Here is a 23580-nt window from a genome sequence, read left to right on the forward strand (position 1 = left end):
CGCTCCGCACTACAGCACTGGCCCAGGGGGCGCGTCACCCACTCTTCAGGATGTCGGTGCTGCGCACAGGGGAATTCTTTATATTAGGAAAAGCGACAATGAGAAGGTAAGTTTCATTAATCTGAAAAAAAATGTTTTTTTTAAGCCATGTGACCGCTCAGGGGCCTCGTGACCTGTCACATGACTGAATGACTCCGGCAGCTCCGGCTCCTCAGCACTGACCGTCTGCAGGGAATACACTGAGGAGCACAATGGAACCTCCCCGCTCCCAGCCTGCACCGGGGCCCGACACCTCGGCTCCTCCTCCAGGCAGGACTGAGCATGCGCTGCCGGGCAGCAGGGAGGCAGCAGACGGCGGCGGCCGGAGACACGTACAGAGCGGCACCCAGTACAGAGCGACGGCTCCTCCCGTGTACAGCACCGGCCGCACCGTGCACAGGAGCCCGGACACTGAGGCAGCGGAGACACGACGTCCACCGAGCACAGGAGCAGCGAGTATATATGTACACAACACAGCGTCACATGACCAGCGTTACCCCGGGAACCGCCCTGACCAGGAAATCTCTGATCACGTGACGCGGGGGGCCGTGTATTATCCCTTATTACACTGCGGGCTCATGTGACGGGGGGGGTGTATTATCCCTTATTACACTGCGGGGTCATGTGACGGGGGGGTGTATTATCCCTTATTACACTGCGGGGTCATGTGACGGGGGGTGTATTATCCCTTATTACACTGCGGGGTCATGTGACGGGGGGGTGTATTATCCCTTATTACACTGCGGGCTCATGTGACGGGGGGGGTGTATTATCCCTTATTACACTGCGGGCTCATGTGACGGGGGGGTATATTATCCCTTATTACACTGCGGGGTCATGTGACGGGGGGGGTGTATTATCCCTTATTACACTGCGGGCTCATGTGACGGGGGGGGTGTATTATCCCTTATTACACTGCGGGCTCATGTGACGGGGGGGTGTATTATCCCTTATTACACTGCGGGCTCATGTGACGGGGGGTGTATTATCCCTTATTACACTGCGGGCTCATGTGACGGGGGGGTGTATTATCCCTTATTACACTGCGGGCTCATGTGACGGGGGGTGTATTATCCCTTATTACACTGCGGGCTCATGTGACGGGGGGGTGTATTATCCCTTATTACACTGCGGGCTCATGTGACGGGGGGTGTATTATCCCTTATTACACTGCGGGCTCATGTGACGGGGGGGTGTATTATCCCTTATTACACTGCGGGCTCATGTGACGGGGGGGTGTATTATCCCTTATTACACTGCGGGGTCATGTGACGGGGGGGTGTATTATCCCTTATTACACTGCGGGGTCATGTGACGGGGGGGTATATTATCCCTTATTACACTGCGGGGTCATGTGACGGGGGGGTGTATTATCCCTTATTACACTGCGGGCTCATGTGACGGGGGGGTGTATTATCCCTTATTACACTGCGGGCTCATGTGACGGGGGGGTGTATTATCCCTTATTACACTGCTGGGTCATGTGACGGGGGGGTGTATTATCCCTTATTACACTGCGGGGTCATGTGACGGGGGGGGTGTATTATCCCTTATTACACTGCGGGCTCATGTGACGGGGGGGTGTATTATCCCTTATTACACTGCGGGCTCATGTGACCGGGGGGGGGGTGTATTATCCCTTATTACACTGCGGGGTCATGTGACGGGGGGGTGTATTATCCCTTATTACACTGCGGGGTCATGTGACCGGGGGGGGTGTATTATCCCTTATTACACTGCGGGGTCATGTGACGGGGGGTGTAGTATACCTTATTACACTGCGGGGTCATGTGACGGGGGGTGTAGTATACCTTATTACACTGCGGGGTCATGTGACGGGGGGGTGTATTATCCCTTATTACACTGCGGGGTCATGTGACGGGGGGGTGTATTATCCCTTATTACACTGCGGGGTCATGTGACGGGGGGGTGTATTATCCCTTATTACACTGCGGGGTCATGTGACGGGGGGTGTATTATCCCTTATTACACTGCGGGGTCATGTGACGGGGGGTGTATTATCCCTTATTACACTGCGGGGTCATGTGACGGGGGGTATATTATCCCTTATTACACTGCGGGGTCATGTGACGGGGGGGTATATTATCCCTTATTACACTGCGGGGTCATGTGACGGGGGGGTATATTATCCCTTATTACACTGCGGGGTCATGTGACGGGGGGCCGTGTATTATCCCTTATTACACTGCGGGGTCATGTGACGGGGGGCCGTGTATTATCCCTTATTACACTGCGGGGTCATGTGACGGGGGGGGTGTATTATCCCCTATTACACTGCGGGGTCATGTGACGGGGGGCCGTGTATTATCCCTTATTACACTGCGGGGTCATGTGACGGGGGGCCGTGTATTATCCCTTATTACACTGCTGGGTCATGTGACGGGGGGGTGTATTATCCCCTATTACACTGCGGGGTCATGTGACGGGGGGGTGTATTATCCCTTATTACACTGCGGGGTCATGTGACAGGCGGTGTATTATCCCTTATTACACTGCGGGGTCATGTGACGGGCGGTGTATTATCCCTTATTACACTGCGGGGTCATGTGACGGGGGGGTGTATTATCCCTTATTACACTGTGGGGTCATGTGACGGGGGGGTGTATTATCCCTTATTACACTGCGGGGTCATGTGACGGGGGGGTGTATTATCCCTTATTACACTGCGGGGTCATGTGACGGGGGATGTGTATTATCCCTTATTACACTGCGGGGTCATGTGACGGGCGGTGTATTATCCCTTATTACACTGTGGGGTCATGTGACGGGGGGAGGTGTATTATCCCTTATTACACTGCGGGGTCATGTGACGGGGGGGTGTATTATCCCTTATTACACTGCGGGCTCATGTGACGGGGGGGTGTATTATCCCTTATTACACTGCGGGCTCATGTGACGGGGGGTGTATTATCCCTTATTACACTGCGGGCTCATGTGACGGGGGGGTGTATTATCCCTTATTACACTGCGGGCTCATGTGACGGGGGGGTGTATTATCCCTTATTACACTGCGGGCTCATGTGACGGGGGGGTGTATTATCCCTTATTACACTGCGGGCTCATGTGACGGGGGGGTGTATTATCCCTTATTACACTGCGGGCTCATGTGACGGGGGGTGTATTATCCCTTATTACACTGCGGGCTCATGTGACCGGGGGGGGGTGTATTATCCCTTATTACACTGCGGGGTCATGTGACGGGGGGGTGTATTATCCCTTATTACACTGCGGGGTCATGTGACCGGGGGGGGGTGTATTATCCCTTATTACACTGCGGGGTCATGTGACCGGGGGGGGGTGTATTATCCCTTATTACACTGCGGGGTCATGTGACGGGGGGGTGTATTATCCCTTATTACACTGCGGGGTCATGTGACCGGGGGGGGGGGTGTATTATCCCTTATTACACTGCGGGGTCATGTGACGGGCGGTGTATTATCCCTTATTACACTGTGGGGTCATGTGACGGGGGGGTGTATTATCCCTTATTACACTGCGGGGTCATGTGACGGGGGGGTGTATTATCCCTTATTACACTGCGGGGTCATGTGACGGGGGATGTGTATTATCCCTTATTACACTGCGGGGTCATGTGACGGGCGGTGTATTATCCCTTATTACACTGCGGGGTCATGTGACGGGCGGTGTATTATCCCTTATTACACTGTGGGGTCATGTGACGGGGGGAGGTGTATTATCCCTTATTACACTGCGGGGTCATGTGACGGGGGGAGGTGTATTATCCCTTATTACACTGCGGGCTCATGTGACGGGGGGGTGTATTATCCCTTATTACACTGCGGGGTCATGTGACGGGGGGGTGTATTATCCCTTATTACACTGCTGGGTCATGTGACGGGGGGGTGTATTATCCCTTATTACACTGCGGGCTCATGTGACGGGGGGGGTGTATTATCCCTTATTACACTGCGGGGTCATGTGACAGGGGCCGTGTATTATCCCTTATTACACTGCGGGGTCATGTGACAGGGGCCGTGTATTATCCCTTATTACACTGCGGGGTCATGTGACGGGGGGAGGTGTATTATCCCTTATTACACTGCGGGGTCATGTGACGGGGGGTGTATTATCCCTTATTACACTGCGGGGTCATGTGACGGGGGGTGTATTATCCCTTATTACACTGTGGGGTCATGTGACGGGGGCCGTGTATCATACCTTATTACGCTGCGGGGTCATGTGACGGGGGGGCGTGCATTATCCCTTATTACGCTGCGGGGTCATGTGACGGGTGGGTATTATACCTTATTACAGGCTGTGTGTGGTGTTACATGACGCCATCTTGCTGTGTGTTCCTTGCTGGGGCTTGTTGTGCTGCGCGGTCACATTGTAGTCAGCTGCCAGTCCGGCCATATGGTTCTCACCACTGACAGCGCACGAGTTGGTGAACATGGTCGGACATGTAGGCAGCGTCCACAAGGCACAACAGTAAACAATACCGCCCAGGCCACATCATCAGTGCGCTCCTGACTGTCCAGTACCGCCCAGGCCACATCATCAGTGCGGTCCTGACTGTCCAGTACCGCCCAGGCCACGTCATCAGTGCGCTCCTGACTGTCCAGTACCGCCCAGGCCACATCATCAGTGCGCTCCTGACTGTCCAGTACCGCCCAGGCCACGTCATCAGTGCGCTCCTGACTGTCCAGCACCGCCCAGGCCACGTCATCGGTGCGCTCCTGACTGTCCAGCACCGCCCAGGCCACGTCATCAGTGCGCTCCTGACTGTCCAGTACCGCCCAGGCCACGTCATCAGTGCGCTCCTGACTGTCCAGCACCGCCCAGGCCACGTCATCGGTGCGCTCCTGACTGTCCAGCACCGCCCAGGCCACGTCATCGGTGCGCTCCTGACTGTCCAGCACCGCCCAGGCCACGTCATCAGTGCGCTCCTGACTGTCCAGTACCGCCCAGGCCACGTCATCAGTGCGCTCCTGACTGTCCAGCACCGCCCAGGCCACGTCATCGGTGCGCTCCTGACTGTCCAGTACCGCCCAGGCCACGTCATCGGTGCGCTCCTGACTGTCCAGCACCGCCCAGGCCACGTCATCAGTGCGCTCCTGACAGTCCAGCACCGCCCAGGCCACGTCATCAGTTCCCTCCTGACTGTCCAGCACCGCCCAGGCCACGTCATCAGTGCGCTCCTGACTGTCCAGCACCGCCCAGGCCACGTCATCAGTGCGCTCCTGACTGTCCAGTACCGCCCAGGCCACATCATCAGTGCGCTCCTGACTGTCCAGTACCGCCCAGGCCACATCATCAGTGCGCTCCTGACTGTCCAGTACCGCCCAGGCCACATCATCAGTGCGCTCCTGACTGTCCAGTACCGCCCAGGCCACGTCATCAGTGCGCTCCTGACTGTCCAGTACCGCCCAGGCCACGTCATCAGTGCGCTCCTGACTGTCCCCAGGCCACGTCATCGGTGCGCTCCTGACTGTCCAGCACCGCCCAGGCCACGTCATCAGTTCCCTCCTGACTGTCCAGCACCGCCCAGGCCACGTCATCAGTGCGCTCCTGACTGTCCAGCACCGCCCAGGCCACGTCATCAGTGCGCTCCTGACTGTCCAGCACCGCCCAGGCCACGTCATCAGTGCGCTCCTGACTGTCCAGCACCGCCCAGGCCACGTCATCAGTGCGCTCCTGACTGTCCAGTACCGCCCAGGCCACGTCATCAGTGCGCTCCTGACTGTCCAGTACCGCCCAGGCCACGTCATCAGTGCGCTCCTGACTGTCCAGCACCGCCCAGGCCACGTCATCAGTGCGCTCCTGACTGTCCAGCACCGCCCAGGCCACGTCATCGGTGCGCTCCTGACTGTCCAGCACCGCCCAGGCCACGTCATCGGTGCGCTCCTGACTGTCCAGCACCGCCCAGGCCACGTCATCGGTGCGCTCCTGACTGTCCAGTACCGCCCAGGCCACGTCATCGGTGCGCTCCTGACTGTCCAGCACCGCCCAGGCCACGTCATCGGTGCGCTCCTGACTGTCCAGCACCGCCCAGGCCACGTCATCGGTGCGCTCCTGACTGTCCAGCACCGCCCAGGCCACGTCATCGGTGCGCTCCTGACTGTCCAGCACCGCCCAGGCCACGTCATCGGTGCGCTCCTGACTGTCCAGCACCGCCCAGGCCACGTCATCGGTGCGCTCCTGACTGTCCAGCACCGCCCAGGCCACGTCATCGGTGCGCTCCTGACTGTCCAGCACCGCCCAGGCCACGTCATCGGTGCGCTCCTGACTGTCCAGTACCGCCCAGGCCACGTCATCGGTGCGCTCCTGACTGTCCAGCACCGCCCAGGCCACGTCATCGGTGCGCTCCTGACTGTCCAGCACCGCCCAGGCCACGTCATCGGTGCGCTCCTGACTGTCCAGCACCGCCCAGGCCACGTCATCGGTGCGCTCCTGACTGTCCAGCACCGCCCAGGCCACGTCATCAGTTCCCTCCTGACTGTCCAGCACCGCCCAGGCCACGTCATCAGTGCGCTCCTGACTGTCCAGCACCGCCCAGGCCACGTCATCAGTGCGCTCCTGACTGTCCAGTACCGCCCAGGCCACATCATCAGTGCGCTCCTGACTGTCCAGTACCGCCCAGGCCACATCATCAGTGCGCTCCTGACTGTCCAGTACCGCCCAGGCCACGTCATCAGTGCGCTCCTGACTGTCCAGTACCGCCCAGGCCACGTCATCAGTGCGCTCCTGACTGTCCCCAGGCCACGTCATCGGTGCGCTCCTGACTGTCCAGCACCGCCCAGGCCACGTCATCGGTGCGCTCCTGACTGTCCAGCACCGCCCAGGCCACGTCATCAGTTCCCTCCTGACTGTCCAGCACCGCCCAGGCCACGTCATCAGTGCGCTCCTGACTGTCCAGCACCGCCCAGGCCACTTCATCAGTGCGCTCCTGACTGTCCAGTACCGCCCAGGCCACATCATCAGTGCGCTCCTGACTGTCCAGTACCGCCCAGGCCACGTCATCAGTGCGCTCCTGACTGTCCAGCACCGCCCAGGCCACGTCATCGGTGCGCTCCTGACTGTCCAGCACCGCCCAGGCCACGTCATCGGTGCTCTCCTGACTGTCCAGCACCGCCCAGGCCACGTCATCGGTGCGCTCCTGACTGTCCAGTACCGCCCAGGCCACGTCATCGGTGCGCTCCTGACTGTCCAGTACCGCCCAGGCCACGTCATCGGTGCGCTCCTGACTGTCCAGTACCGCCCAGGCCACGTCATCGGTGCGCTCCTGACTGTCCAGCACCGCCCAGGCCACGTCATCGGTGCGCTCCTGACTGTCCAGCACCGCCCAGGCCACGTCATCGGTGCGCTCCTGACTGTCCAGCACCGCCCAGGCCACGTCATCGGTGCGCTCCTGACTGTCCAGCACCGCCCAGGCCACGTCATCGGTGCGCTCCTGACTGTCCAGCACCGCCCAGGCCACGTCATCGGTGCGCTCCTGACTGTCCAGCACCGCCCAGGCCACGTCATCGGTGCGCTCCTGACTGTCCAGCACCGCCCAGGCCACGTCATCGGTGCGCTCCTGACTGTCCAGCACCGCCCAGGCCACGTCATCGGTGCGCTCCTGACTGTCCAGCACCGCCCAGGCCACGTCATCGGTGCGCTCCTGACTGTCCAGCACCGCCCAGGCCACGTCATCGGTGCGCTCCTGACTGTCCAGCACCGCCCAGGCCACGTCATCGGTGCGCTCCTGACTGTCCAGCACCGCCCAGGCCACGTCATCGGTGCGCTCCTGACTGTCCAGCACCGCCCAGGCCACGTCATCGGTGCGCTCCTGACTGTCCAGCACCGCCCAGGCCACGTCATCGGTGCGCTCCTGACTGTCCAGCACCGCCCAGGCCACGTCATCGGTGCGCTCCTGACTGTCCAGCACCGCCCAGGCCACGTCATCGGTGCGCTCCTGACTGTCCAGCACCGCCCAGGCCACGTCATCGGTGCGCTCCTGACTGTCCAGCACCGCCCAGGCCACGTCATCGGTGCGCTCCTGACTGTCCAGCACCGCCCAGGCCACGTCATCGGTGCGCTCCTGACTGTCCAGCACCGCCCAGGCCACGTCATCGGTGCGCTCCTGACTGTCCAGCACCGCCCAGGCCACGTCATCGGTGCGCTCCTGACTGTCCAGCACCGCCCAGGCCACGTCATCGGTGCGCTCCTGACTGTCCAGCACCGCCCAGGCCACGTCATCGGTGCGCTCCTGACTGTCCAGCACCGCCCAGGCCACGTCATCGGTGCGCTCCTGACTGTCCAGCACCGCCCAGGCCACGTCATCGGTGCGCTCCTGACTGTCCAGCACCGCCCAGGCCACGTCATCGGTGCGCTCCTGACTGTCCAGCACCGCCCAGGCCACGTCATCTGTGCGCTCCTGACTGTCCAGCACCGCCCAGGCCACGTCATCGGTGCGCTCCTGACTGTCCAGCACCGCCCAGGCCACGTCATCGGTGCGCTCCTGACTGTCCAGCACCGCCCAGGCCACGTCATCGGTGCGCTCCTGACTGTCCAGCACCGCCCAGGCCACGTCATCGGTGCGCTCCTGACTGTCCAGCACCGCCCAGGCCACGTCATCGGTGCGCTCCTGACTGTCCTCACTGCAGGCCGCAGGGGCCGTCATCTGTGACTGCAGGGGGCGCCGTCGTCTGTGACTGCAGGGGGCGCCGTCGTCTGTGACTGCAGGGGGCGCCGTCGTCTGTGACTGCAGGGGGCGCCGTTATTGCTCCTCTGTGCTCGGGGCCATTGTTGTGTATTCGGGGTTTGGTTCCTCATTTCTCTCTGATGTGATAGAAATAGATTTCTGGTAACGTTCTACATCACTGACCACAGAGGCGATGGGTTATAGAGCAGCCGCCCCTCATGATTCATCCTCTTAATCTTAAAGTAAAGGTGCGGCCATAACGGCACTGTTATACTGAGGCAATGGATACCTGCAGGGAAAAAATCACTAGCCCAAGTCTTGTTTAATTCACCTAAGAAGTTTTGGTGCAATAGCCTCTCCATTTATCGGGACGGGGCTGCGGGGGTGCAGCTGCGGGGGGCGTGGACTGCGGGGGTGCAGCTGCGGGGAACGGGACTGCGGGGGGCACAGATCATAGTGTAAATTTCACTGCTTAACTTTAAGGGGAAAAAAAAGTATATATATTTTTTTAATACTAAAGGTGAGGGGCTTTGGTGCACCTGAATCCTATCAGTTACCATCCTCCTCTCCTCCCCTTGAAGTTTTGTAGAGCTGCCTGATCTGATTTTCCAGCCCTGTACACACTGACACTGCTGCAGCCGAGAGGTCACAATATCAGGTGTGTGTCAGGAGCTGAGATTGCAGTGTCTGCGCGCGGCGGGAGCTGAGATTGCAGTGTCTGCGCGCGGCGGGAGCTGAGATTGCAGTGTCTGCGCGCGGCGGGAGCTGAGATTGCAGTGTCTGCGCGCGGCGGGAGCTGAGATTGCAGTGTCTGCGCGCGGCGGGAGCTGAGATCACAGTGTCTGTGCGCGGCGGGAGCTGAGATCGCAGTGTCTGCGCGCGGCGGGAGCTGAGATCGCAGTGTCTGTGCGCGGCGGGAGCTGAGATTGCAGCGTCTGCGCGCGGCGGGAGCTGAGCGCTCACCAGATCTGCCTGTGCGCGCGGCGGGAGCTGAGATCACAGTGTCTGCGCGCGGCGGGAGCTGAGATCGCAGCGTCTGTGCGCGCGGCGGGAGCTGAGATCGCAGCGTCTGTGCGCGCGGCGGGAGCTGAGATCACAGTGTCTGCGCGCGGCGGGAGCTGAGATCGCAGTGTCTGCACGCGGCGGGAGCTGAGATCGCAGTGTCTGCGCGCGGCGGGAGCTGAGATCGCAGTGTCTGCGCGCGGCGGGAGCTGAGATCGCAGTGTCTGTGCGCGGCGGGAGCTGAGATCGCAGTGTCTGTGCACGGCGGGAGCTGAGATCGCAGCGTCTGGCGCGGCGGGAGCTGAGCGCTCACCAGATCTGCCTGTGCGCGCGGCGGGAGCTGAGATCACAGTGTCTGCGCGCGGCGGGAGCTGAGATCGCAGCGTCTGTGCGCGCGGCGGGAGCTGAGATCACAGTGTCTGCGCGCGGCGGGAGCTGAGATCACAGTGTCTGCGCGCGGCGGGAGCTGAGATCGCAGCGTCTGTGCGCGCGGCGGGAGCTGAGATCACAGTGTCTGCGCGCGGCGGGAGCGGAGATCACAGTGTCTGCGCGCGGCGGGAGCTGAGATCGCAGCGTCTGTGCGCGCGGCGGGAGCTGAGCGCTCACCAGATCTGCCTGTGCGCGCGGCGGGAGCTGAGATCGCAGTGTCTGCGCGCGGCGGGAGCTGAGATCGCAGTGTCTGCGCGCGGCGGGAGCTGAGATCGCAGTGTCTGCGCGCGGCGGGAGCTGAGATCACAGTGTCTGCGCGGCGGGAGCTGAGATCACAGTGTCTGCGCGCGGCGGGAGCTGAGATCGCAGCGTCTGTGCGCGCGGCGGGAGCTGAGCGCTCACCAGATCTGCCTGTGCGCGGCGGGAGCTGAGCGCTCACGAGATCTGCCTGTGCCCGGCTTGTGCCACGTGTCCTGTCAGACGTGGCTATATTGGGGCTTTATCTTTGCCCCTCACTCCTGCCGGCACGTTACCAGATAAGTTGTTGGCAGACGCGTAATCTGAAGCATCTTGGCCGCCGGCCATGAAGGTAAATTCTGTGCTCACTGTGTGTTTTTCCTGTGTCTCCAGGTATTAGTGCGCTGCCCTGAACGCCCTGAGTGAGAGCCGAGCTGCCCGTAACCCCCAGCCATGGCCTACAACCCCCGAGACCCAGCGCAGCTGGCACAGACCATCTCCGCCAACATCCTGAAGATAACACAGAGCTGTACGTTCCTGACACATTTTCTACTTTTATGTCACGTTTGTCTCGTAGAATTTCTGAGCAAAAGTTCAGATAGTACCGTGATGAGCCTGTGACTGGCGGCAGCGCTCCTCTAACAAGCAGAACTATTTCCATAGTATTTAGCGATACGAGAATCAAGTGACACTGGGGAAACTAAATTCCAAAGTTTTTTTGTCGTTCATTGGACTGTAAATGACCGGACAATATGATCGTTCAGGTCGGTACGATTACAGCGATACCAAACTTATACGCCGAATTCTTATTGTATTTGTAGAAGGATAAGTAGATCTCTGTATGTACAGACATTGCTGATTTCTGACATACCTTGTAAAAATCCCTGCGTTCCTCTGATTCTGCCGCTCTTTTCCGTTTTGCGCTATGTCGTTGCATTCCAGAGATATTCACATTTGTTTCTTCTGGAGCGCAGTATGTGACATCTCTAATGTCTGCCCAGCTGGGCGTTTCTTTACCGTCTTCTCTGGCATGTGCACTATCACCCTCCATACTAGATGCTGCCAATCACATCTTGCCAGATAATTTAGCAGTCTCAGACACAGGCAAGCTGTGATCTGAGAGGGAAGAGTTAAAGCGCATGCTCCCAGAAAAGACCGAGGAAACACCCAGCAGAGATTTCACATGTTGAGCTCCAAAAGCAACAAATGTGAATATCTCTGCAATGGAGCAATATAGCGCAAAACCGAAAAGAGCAGCAGAATCAGGAAAGCAGGGATTTTTACAATCTATTTGTTTTGTTTTTTTTTAGCAAGCGAAAGGTCCCCTTTAAGTGTTGAGTCCTGATCAGCATGAATGTGTTTAAAAAGAATAACAGCACTGGGTGATGTCTACAGGCTGCAGCAGTGACGTCACATCAACAGCGCTGCAGTCAATCACTAAGCACAGCGGCTTTACCCATGAAGTACAGTAAAAAAAAAAGTTTTAAAAATACAAAAGTTACAATCGACCCCCTTTTCCCAGTACAACAGACACCAGAAATAATCCCTTTTCCATATTTGTTATAACGGTGTACATTAATATCCCAGATTTCTAACAAGGTTTTTTTTCTATCCCGCGCAGCCGCAGAGATACAGAGGATAGTGAATCAGCTGGGAACCGCACAAGACACAACCGAGCTGCAGAACCAGCTGTGAGTAACGTGGACTGGTCTTTTTCTGTAACCCTTCATCGCTGCTCAGGGATCTATTCCTTATCTACTTGAGAATGCCCCCCCCAACATCTTAAAAAGTTTGCATGAGACTCTGCAAGGTTGTTTCAGAACCAAGCAGGAGTGGGAAGCTAGCTGTCAGACACAGCCAGACTTCCCATAGAGAAGGCAGGTTTATTACCATCTCTGCCTTCCTGATTGCTGTGTATACACTGCTAAACAGGTGCTGTGTATACAGTAACAGGAAGCACTGACAGTGCCTCCTCCTCCAGACCCAGCAGTCGTGTGATCGCTGTGTATAGGGTGGGAGCAGGAGCTGCAGGATCTTAGCAGTCTCCGATAGGCTCTGAGGTGCTGGCTGGAGGCTGCATTTTCCCTGTAACTGGGGCTTATATACCAGCCAAAGTTACAGGGGAGATCAACAATAATAAAAAATATACAGTACAGACCAAAAGTTTGGACACACCTCATTTAAAGATTTTTCTTTATTTTCATGACTATGAAAATTGTACATTCACACTGAAGGCATCAAAACTATGAATTACCACTTGTGGAATTATATACTTAACAAAAAAGTCTGAAACAACTGAAATATCTCTTATATTCTAGGTTCTTCAGAGTAGCCACCTTTTGCTTTGATGACTGCTTTGCACACTCTTGGCATTTTCCTGATGAGCTTCAAGAGGCAGTCACCGGAAATGGTTTTCACTTCACAGGTGTGCCCTGTCAGGTTTAATAAGTGGGATTTCTTGCCTTATAAATGGGGTTGGGACCATCAGTTGTGTTGTGCAGAAGTCTGGTGGATACACAGCTGATAGTCCTACTGAATAGACTGTTAGAATTTGTATTATGGCAAGAAAGAAGCAGCTAAGTAAAGAAAAACGAGTGGCCATCATTACTTTAATAAATGAAGGTCAGTCAGTCCGAAAAATTGGGCAAACTTTGAAAGTGTCTCCAAGTGCAGTTGCAAAAACCATCAAGATCTACAAAGAAACTGGCTCACATGAGGACCGCCCCAGGAAAGGAAGACCAAGAGTCACCTCTGCTTCTGAGGATAAGTTTATCCGAGTCACCAGCCTCAGAAATCGCAGGTTAACAGCAGCTCAGATTAGAGACCAGGTCAATGCCACACAGAGTTCTAGCAGCAGACACATCTCTACAACAACTGTTAAGAGGAGACTTTGTGCAGCAGGCCTTCATGGTAAAATAGCTGCTAGGAAACCACTGCTAAGGACAGGCAACAAGCAGAAGAGACTTGTTTGGGCTAAAGAACACAAGGAATGGACATTAGACCAGTGGAAATCTGTGCTTTGATCTGATGAGTCCAAATTTGAGATCTTTGGTTCCAACCACCGTGTCTTTGTGCGACGCAGAAAAGGTGAACGGGTGGACTCTACATGCCTGGTTCCCACCGTGAAGCATGGAGGAGGAGGTGTGATGGTGTGGGGGGCTTTGCTGGTGACACTGTTGGGGATTTATTCAAAATTGAAGGCATACTGACCCAGCATGGCTACCACAGCATCTTGGAGCGGCATGCTATTCCATCCGGTTTGCGTTTAGTTGGACCATCATTTATTTTTCAACAGGACAATGACCCCAAACACCTCCAGGCTGTGTAAGGGCTGTTTGACCAAGAAGGAGAGTGATGGGGTGCTACGCCAGATGACCTGGCCTCCACAGTCACCAGACCTGAACCCAATCGAGATGGTTTGGGGTGAGCTGGACCGCAGAGTGAAGGCAAAAGGGCCAACAAGTGCTAAGCATCTCTGGGAACTCCTTCAAGATTGTTGGAAGACCATTTCCGGTGACTACCTCTTGAAGCTCATCAAGAGAATGCCAAGAGTGTGCAAAGAAGTCATCAAAGAAAAAGGTGGCTACTGTGAAGACCCTAGAATATAAGACATATTTTCAGTTGTTTCACACTTTTTTGTTCAGTATATAATTCCACATGTGGTAATTCATAGTTTTGATGCCTTCAGTGTGAATGTACAATTTTCATAGTCATGAAAATACAGAAAAATCTTTAAATGAGAAGGTGTGTCCAAACTTTTGGTCTGTACTGTGTGTGTGTACCTGGTCATGAACTGGTTAAGATTCAGCTGTCAGGGTGAAAAATAAAGCACTTATGGCTACGCTGGAACTAGAGGAATTCTCCCCGCAGCAGCGTCTCCTTACGGACGTCTGGTAGACTGTGGGACTTTCTTGCCCTGACTGATGCTCACAGTTATCTCTGTTATCAGCCAGGGGGTTATTGTCAGTAAATTTCCTAAAGAATATTTTATAAGCTTTTTTTTTTTTTTTTTGCAAAACCTTTGATGGACGCAAACCTTACGGCGTCTTTTAATCTGCTTTTCTTACAGACAGCAGAAGATACAAAATGTGAACAAGCTCGCCAAAGAGACAGACAAATTTCTCAAAGACTTTTCATCCCTCCCTTCAGACAGCGATCAGGTAAAGATGGTGGGCCGCGTATGGCAGCGGGTGTATGGCAGCGGGCTCAGGAGCAGAGCCTGCAGCCAAAGGTTAGGTCCCGGCTGTGCTGTACAGCTGGCAGCGGCCCGAGCTAGCTCTGGTCTCTACTGTACAATTGACCAAACGATCGCAGCTTCAAGTCCCCATATAACATTGGCTGCGTTCTTAAAGGGTTAAAAATACATGAACAAAAATCTCCTTGATCATAGGGGTTGTGGGGTCCTGAGACCCCCACTGATTGATCAATAGACTTGACAAGAGCATTGTATAAGTTCATATTTTTGAGCTTTTACACCCTTCTTTCATAAACTGCGCCACTCCTGTCCCACAGGTCATGTGTGGTATTACAGCTCAGACCAGTCACTTTAATAGTGGTGAGCTACAATATGTATCCACAACCCACGGACAGACGTGGCGCGGCAGCCGTGTTTGTGGTGTCCTGCACAGCTCCATTCAGCAGGGTCTTCAGAGATCTGTCACCTTCTCGCTCTCTGATCGCTCCGTTTCTTTTTTGCAGAGACAGAGGAAGCTCCAGAAGGACAGGCTGCTGAATGAGTTTTCCTCCGCCCTGACCAACTTTCAGAAGATCCAGAGATTAGCTGCGGAGAAAGAGAAGGACTTTGTGGCCAGGGTCCGCGCCGGCTCCAGAGTATCGGTAGGTGTGAAGCCGCTCTGGTTTAAGGTGCCTGATTGGTGTAATGGCTGGAGCCCGGTAATGTACAAGTTGTGCTAGGTGATCACTGCTGCCTGCTGCAAACCCCCTGTAAGGATTGCTTCTTCTCCAGTGTAGTCACAGCACTGCCCCCCGGTGATCGCAGCGGGTAACACAACATAAAAGCCTGTACTGGATACAGGGCGCCCCTATATACTGCACCTATCCATGTACAAACCGTTTGTGAATATCCCCCAGGGTACAGGGATTATAGTCTGAGTCCCACTGAAACATCCATATGTCAACCCATCTTAGATGCTATTGGGAGAGTAAACTCGTAGACCACCACACTCCCCCACCAGGGCACAAGGTGCTTTTTCCTCCTTCAAGTCCCTGGAGGTCCGGCGCTGGCATGGGTGGAACGACCCCGATGCCAGTAGAGATTTTTATTTTGCAATGCTTTAATTAAAAAAAAAAGTGCAGGTAGTGGACAGCACCTTTTTATGATTTTTTTTTTTCATCTGTAACTTAAATGAGTGTGTTCTTCTTGTTTTTTTAGGGTGGCGCGCCAGAAGATGGGCTTAGGGATGGCACATTGGTCAATTGGGATAAGTAAGGATTCAGAATGTTATTTATTTCTTTATTATTTGAACTAACGATTATTAACCTTACAGATTGTGACACTGAGCCACTTCTCACAGGCAAGGTGGGACTCGGGGGTAGCCAAGGAGTCCGAGGTCAGAAGCCAGGAGGGTACGTCATAAACAGAAGGAAGAGACAAGGGCATAGACAGGTAGCGGTCCGAGGTCAGAATACCAGGAGGAAACTGGATCAGAGCAGAAGGAGCAGGCAACATGGATGGTCAGAACGAGGTCCAAGGTCAGGCAGCAAAAGATCCAAGAGCAGAGCACAAGGCACAGAGAGACAAACCACACAGAGCTGAATGTACGTCTGACAGAGGTCTGGGACTGACAGCTCAGCTAAGTGCTAAGTAGCCAGGCAATCACCTGGGACAGGGAACCCCTGAAGGCAGCCTAGCACCTCCCAGTCTCAGATTGGCCAGCCGAGCTGTCAATCAAAACACCGACAGCTTCAGCACACCCCTGCACCAGACTGGACGGCTGAGCTATCAATCAAAGCACCAACAGCTTCAGCACGCCCCTGCACCAGACTGGACGGCTGAGCTATCAATCAAAGTACTGACAGCTTCAGCATGCCCCTGCAGCAGACTGGACGGCTGAGCTATCAATCAAAGCACCAACAGCTTCAGCACGCCCCTGCACCAGACTGGACGGCTGAGCTATCAATCAAAGCACCAACAGCTTCAGCACGCCCCTGCACCAGACTGGACAGCTGAGCTATCAATCAAAGTACTGACAGCTTCAGCACGCCCCTGCACCAGACTGGACGGCTGAGCTATCAATCAAAGCACCAACAGCTTCAGCACGCCCCTGCACCAGACTGGACGGCTGAGCTATCAATCAAAGCACCAACAGCTCCGCACATCCCTGCACCAGACTGGACGACTGAGCTATCAATCAAAGCACCAACAGCTTCAGCACGCCCCTGCACCAGACTGGACGGCTGAGCTATCAATCAAAGCACCAACAGCTCAGCACATCCCTGCACCAGACTGGACGACTGAGCTATCAATCAAAGCACCAACAGCTTCAGCACGCCCCTGCACCAGACTGGACGGCTGAGCTATCAATCAAAGCACCAACAGCTTCAGCACGCCCCTGCACCAGGCTGGATGACTGAGCTGTCAATCAAAGCACCAACAGCTTCAGCACGCCCCTGCACCAGGCTGGATGACTGAGCTGTCAATCAAAGTACTGACAGCTTCAGCACGCCCCTGCACCAGGCTGGATGACTGAGCTGTCAATCAAAGTACTGACAGCTTCAGCACACCCCTGCACCAGGCTGGATGACTGAGCTGTCAATCAAAGCACCGACAGCTTCAGCACGCCCCTGCACCAGGCTGGATGACTGAGCTGTCAATCAAAGTACTGACAGCTTCAGCACGCCCCTGCACCAGGCTGGATGACTGAGCTGTCAATCAAAGTACTGACAGCTTCAGCACACCCCTGCACCAGGCTGGATGACTGAGCTGTCAATCAAAGTACTGACAGCTTCAGCACGCCCCTGCACCAGGTTGGATGGCTGAGCTGTCAGGAACTGCATCCCAGGAATCGTGACAGTACCCCTTCTTCTAATGGGGGCCAACGGACCCCCAGGCTTCCCAGGAAATCTCATATGGAATGTCCTAACTAAACACTCGGCCTTCACATCTCGAGCTGGGACCCAGGATCTCTTCTCTGGTCCGTATCCCCTCCAGTGGATGAGGTATTGGAGGGAATTTTGGACCCTACGAGAATCTACGACCCTCTGAACCTCATACTCCAATCCCCCATCAACCGAAAACAGAGGAGGCGGGGTGAGGGAGGCACTGCCGAAGGGACAAACTCCTTTAATATAGAATATGGAAAACACTTGGGATGCAGGGAGCTTTAATGTGAATGCCACCGAATTTACCGAATCTCTTATGGACCAATAAACTTTGGACCCAACTTCACTGACGGCACTTTAAGTCTAATATGTCTAGATGACAACCAAACCTTATCCCCAGTCTTGCAGGCAGGACCCACCGTACGTCTTCTACCGACCTTCCGTTTTTGGTGAATCTGAGCAGTCCCAATATTTTTTTGTACCTCCGTCCAGACCTCTCCATGGCGACCTCCACCCCTGGACATTCAGAACTAATCCTAGAAAATTCACCAAAACGGGGATGAAACCCATAATTTCAGAAAAACTGTGAGGTTCCTATAGACTGATGCAATGTAAGCTAGATTCTTGAGATCAGTGACCACAGTAACTGGATGAACCTTCCCCTCCAAAAGACGCCTCCATTCCTCAAAGGCCAATTTAACAGCAAGTAACTCACGTTTCCCAACATCATAGTTTCTTTCCCCAGACGACAATTATTTAGAAAAAATAAGCACATGTTTTTAGGCCCCTGTCATAAAACTGCCCCTACCCCGACCTCCGAAGCATCCACCTCCACAATGAAAGGCTCTTGGAGATCGGGTGGGAGCAGACATAAAACACTCTTTTAATTTTTAAAGGTCTTTATCGCACCCGGCGACCACACCATGAGATTTGCCCCCTTACGTGTTAGGTCAGTATGAGGTTTAGCAATCTGAGAAAAACCCTTGATAAATTTCCTATAATAGTTGGCGAATCCCAGAAATCATGGCCTGTACCTTCCCAGGGTCCATCTTAAATCCTTCTGCTGACAAGATGGCATGACAAGGTTTTCAATTAGATCCTCAGCAGTTTTCCACTCATCACCCTCCCGGATGAAACTGTAAGCCCCTCTAAGATCAAGTTTAGAAAAACCACCTGGCCCCCCAGAATCTGATTATATAGGTCAAGGATGAGTGGAAGTGGGTAAGCATTTTTAACCGTGATCTTGTTTAGTTCTCGGAGATCGAGGCAAGGACGGAGACCCCCCCCATATTTCTTTTTTTCCAAGGAAAAATCCGGCAGCTACCGGAGAGGAGGAAGGATGGATGTGACCCTTCCGTAAAATTTCGTTAACAAATTCGTTCATGGCTGCCCGTTCAGACCCAGACAAATTGTAAAGGCGAGCTTTAGATAATTTGGCATTGGGCATAAGTTCAATAGCACAATCATAAGGCTGATGGGGAGGTAGTATCTCCACCTCTTTCTCCGAGAACACCGCTGAAGTCCTTCAGGTACCCTGGCAGACCCTTCAGACTAGTGGAGTTTTTAGACATTTATCAATCTCCCTCTGACACCAATCAGTAACAGGATTGTGAATCTGCAACCATGGAAGCCCCAGTACCAACCCAGCAGGTAAATTATCCAACAAGTTGGATTCAGAGAGGAGAGCTCCTACTTGAAGCGTGAAATCCACCGTCACCTTCTTGACCAAATTCCAGGATAATGGTGTCTTGTCAAGGGCGAAGACTTGCAAGGGTCTTTCTAAACTAGCTGTCCCTAACACTAACTTCAGAACCAGTCCCAAATCAATAAAGTTAGCAGCAGACCCACAGTCGATGAAGACCAATGTTGATAACTCCTCAAAGAATAACACTGTATTTATCAGTACTTTATCAAATGAAGAAAAGGGTACCTGTGAGTCTGGGTGACCTCCTTGTCTGTCACCCAGACTTAGACGTTCTCCTGACTGTTTGCTAGCCTGAGGACAAGTTGGGCAAGACTTGAGAAAATGTCCAGAGAGACCACAGTGTAGAGTCCAAGATCTTCTCTACGTTTCCTCTCCATCATTTGAAAACTGACAACTCTAACCTCCAATGGATCCACCCCTGGTAAATGGACCTGATCCAAGGAAGTATAGCAAGCAGCCTGCGGTTCACCAAGTCTCTCACAGATTATGGGGTCCGTTCATATGGCCTCTGCCAGAGAACAAGGGGCGTCAGGATGAACCAGAGCATCCTTAAGGGTTTCGGAAAGAATTTGTGGAACTGGCACCTAAAAGCTGCATTGTTTCACAGAACTGCAGCGGACCACTGCCGAAACTCTGTGCAGTAGTCCTCGGCTGTGCACCACTCCTCGTGCCAGGTACATGATCTTTGCCCCCCGTCGGGTTTGTCATAAATCAGACCTGAACTGTCAAAGAAGGCATCAACAGAAGACCGTTTTGGGGCTTATGGAGACAAGGAAAATGTCCAGGTCTGGGACCACCTCGTAGTAGGGACATGATTATTCCCACCCGCTAACACTCATCCACTCACGACCGGGGACGCAAGTTAAAAACTAATCTACAACTCTCCCTAAACAGTTTTTTCTCTCCAAAAAATTTATCAGGGAGGGCCATTGCAGGTCCGGGAGAGACCAACTGTACATCAGAGGGTAGTGACAGAGGGCTATCAGGCTTTCATAAAACTAATCTGACCCTGCAACTGATATTGTGATGACTCCAGACTCTGCATTCCTTAGCCAGATCCTGCATAATCAGTGTCAAATTCACCACCTGGTCAGAGCCAGACAGAGACAAAGGTGTAGTCCGCGAACGGTCCGAGGTCAAAATATCAGGAAAATAGCGGATCAGAGCAAAGGGAGCAGGCAACACGGATGGTCAGAACGAGGTTCAAGGTCATACAGCAAAAATATCCACAACACAAGGCAGAAGTCTGGGACTGACAATCACCTGGGACAGGGAACACCTGAACGCAGCTTAGCACCTCCCAGTCTCAGATTGGCTGGCTGAGCTGTCAGTCAAAGCACCAACAGCTCAGCACGCCCCTGCACCAGACTGGACGGCTGAGCTATCAATCAAAGTACTGACAGAATCGGCACATCCCTGCACCAGACTGGACGGCTGAGCTGTCAATTAAAGTACTGACAGAATCAGCACATCCCTGCACCAGACTAGATGGCTGAGCTGTCAATCAAAGTACTGACAGAATCAGCACATCCCTGCACCAGACTAGATGGCTGAGCTGTCAGTCAAAGCACCAACAGCTCAGCACGCCCCTGCACCAGACTGGACGTCTGAGCTGTCAGTCAAAGCGCCAACAGCTCAGCACGCCCCTGCACCAGACTGGACGGCTGAGCTATCAATCAAAGTACCAACAGCTTCAGCACGCCTCTGCACCAGACTAGATGGCTGAGCTATCAATCAAAGTACCAACAGCTTCAGCACGCCCCTGCACCAGACTAGATGGCTGAGCTGTCAATCAAAGTACTGACCGAATCAGCACATCCCTGCACCAGACTAGATGGCTGAGCTGTCAGTCAAAGCACCAACAGCTCAGCACGCCCCTGCACCAGACTGGACGTCTGAGCTGTCAGTCAAAGCGCCAACAGCTCAGCACGCCCCTGCACCAGACTGGACGTCTGAGCTGTCAGTCAAAGCGCCAACAGCTTCAGCACGCCTCTGCACCAGACTAGATGGCTGAGCTGTCAATCAAAGTACTGACAAAATCAGCACATCCCTGCACCAGACTAGATGGCTGAGCCATCAGTATCTGTATCCCAGACACACTGAGAGGTGACAGGCATTATCTGGTTTATTTGTCATGTACCTATTGTGACCTATGGATCTCCAAAATGCAAAAACCTACTTCTGTAGCCGCTGTTATGGGGGGCACTGTTACAGACCAGAGGCACTGCTTCTGACCTCTGTAATAGGGCCACTGTCTCAAGCACACGCTGTTATGGGGGATCCATTGCAGGCCCTGTCTTGTATGTGGCACCATTGTAGGCCTCCTCTGATGTAGGGGCGCTGTTGCAGAGTTTATGCAAGTCTCCTTTGTTATTGGGGCACTGTTTCAGGCTCTTTCTGTTATGGAGCCACTGTTGCAGACCCCCTTTGTTACGGAGGCTTTACAGATTACCTTTGTTATAGGAGCACTATTGTAGGCCTCCTCTTATATGGGGGCACTGTTGCACACTTTCTTTGTTATAGAGGTTCTTATGTTAGTCTCCTCTTTTAGGGGGGCACTGTTGCAAACGTTATAGTTTGTGGGCACTGTTTCTGACCTCTGTTATGGGACACCATTGTAGGTCTCCTCTGATATGGGGGCACTGTTGCAGGTCCCCTTTATCAGGACTCTGTTTCAAATCTCTTATGGGGCACTGTTGTTATGGTGGAACTGTTGTAGGCCTTCTTCATTATAGGGGCACTGGTGCTGGTCTTCTTTGTGAAAGATCACTGTTTTAGGCCTCATTTGTAATGGATGCGGGCACTGTTGGGGCCTTTTTAGTAATGGATGGGGACACTGTTGGGGCCTCCTTAGTAATTGATGGGGGCACTGTTGATGGCCTCCTTTGTAATGGATTCTGGCGCTGTTGGGGCCTCCTTAGTAATGGATGGGGGCACTGTTGGGGCCTTTTTAGTAATGGATGCAGGCACTGTTGACGGCCTCCTTTGTAATAGATGCGGGCGCTGTTGACGGCCTCCTTTGTAATAGATGCAGGCGCTGTTGACGGCTTCCTTTGTAATAGATGCAGGCGCTGTTGACGGCCTCCTTTGTAATAGATGCAGGCGCTGTTGACGGCTTCCTTTGTAATAGATGCAGGCGCTGTTGACGGCTTCCTTTGTAATAGATGCGGGCGCTGTTGACGGCCTCCTTTGTAATAGATGCAGGCGCTGTTGACGGCTTCCTTTGTAATAGATGCGGGCACTGTTGACGGCCTCCTTTGTAATAGATGCAGGCGCTGTTGACGGCCTCCTTTGTAATAGATGCGGGCACTGTTGACGGCCTCCTTTGTAATAGATGCGGGCACTGTTGACGGCCTCCTTTGTAATAGATGCGGGCACTGTTGACTGCCTCCTTTTGCAGTGGATGCGGGCACTGTTGATTGCCTCCTTTTGCAGTGGATGCGGGCACTTTTGACGGCCTCCTTTTGCAGTGGATGCGGGCACTTTTGACGGCCTCCTTTTGCAGTGGATGCGGGCACTTTTGACGGCCTCCTTTTGCAGTGGATGCGGGCACTTTTGACGGCCTCCTTTTGCAGTGGATGCGGGCTCTGTTGACGGCCTCCTTTTGTTCTGGGGGCACTGTTGGGGGCCTCCTTTTTGTTCTGGGGGCACTGTTGGGGGCCTCCTTTTGTTCTGGGGGCACTGTTGGGGGCCTCCTTTTTGTTCTGGGGGCACTGTTGGGGGCCTCCTTTTGTTCTGGGGGCGCTGTTGGGGGGCCGCCTTTTTGTTCTGGGGGCGCTGTTGGGGGCCGCCTTTTTGTTCTGGGGGCGCTGTTGGGGGCCGTCTTTTTGTTCTGGGGGCGCTGTTGGGGGCCGTCTTTTTGTTCTGGGGGCCGTCTTTTTGTTCTGGGGGCCGTCTTTTTGTTCTGGGGGCCGTCTTTTTGTTCTGGGGGCCGTCTTTTTGTTCTGGGGGCCGCCTTTTTGTTCTGGGGGCCGCCTTTTTGTTCTGGGGGCCGCCTTTTTGTTCTGGGGGCCGCCTTTTTGTTCTGGGGGCCGCCTTTTTGTTCTGGGGGCCGCCTTTTTGTTCTGGGGGCCGTCTTTTTGTTCTGGGGGCCGTCTTTTTGTTCTGGGGGCCGCCTTTTTGTTCTGGGGGCCGCCTTTTTGTTCTGGGGGCCGCCTTTTTGTTCTGGGGGCCGCCTTTTTGTTCTGGGGGCCGCCTTTTTGTTCTGGGGTCACTGTTGACGGCCTCCTTTTGCAGTGGATGCAGGCACTGTTGACGGCCTCCTTTTGCAGTGGATGCAGGCACTGTTGACGGACTCCTTTTGTTCTGGGGGCACTGTTGGGGGGCCGCCTTTTTATTCTGGGGGCACTGTTGGGGGGGCCGCCTTTTTGTTCTGGGGGCGCTGTTGGGGGCCGCCTTTTTGTTCTCGGGGCGCTGTTGGGGGCCGCCTTTTTGTTCTGGG

General features: G+C 54.4%; 1 protein-coding gene across 3 annotated transcripts in view; it reads left to right on the plus strand.

Moving 5' to 3' along the window:
- Positions 1–280: 280 nt before the first annotated feature.
- STX7 (syntaxin 7) overlaps positions 281–23580 on the plus strand; it is a 38003-nt gene continuing 14703 nt past the window's right edge. The window contains exons 1-7 of one of the 3 annotated variants that reach the window (XM_073637400.1): positions 281–495; positions 9286–9362; positions 10766–10901; positions 11994–12063; positions 14442–14532; positions 15071–15208; positions 15765–15817. In XM_073637400.1, coding sequence (XP_073493501.1) covers positions 10826–10901; positions 11994–12063; positions 14442–14532; positions 15071–15208; positions 15765–15817 — 428 coding nt within the window. In that variant the 5' untranslated portion in view covers positions 281–495; positions 9286–9362; positions 10766–10825. Of the gene's footprint in view, positions 504–9285; positions 9363–10765; positions 10902–11993; positions 12064–14441; positions 14533–15070; positions 15209–15764; positions 15818–23580 lie in introns of all 3 variants that reach the window. The other 2 variants (XM_073637399.1, XM_073637398.1) reach the window with 2 other exon arrangements.

The sequence above is a fragment of the Phyllobates terribilis genome, unplaced genomic scaffold (assembly GCF_046119375.1).
Source record: "Phyllobates terribilis strain yellow unplaced genomic scaffold, ASM4611937v1 Scaffold_6__1_contigs__length_29720123, whole genome shotgun sequence".
In the NCBI taxonomy this organism is placed as follows: domain Eukaryota; kingdom Metazoa; phylum Chordata; class Amphibia; order Anura; family Dendrobatidae; genus Phyllobates; species Phyllobates terribilis.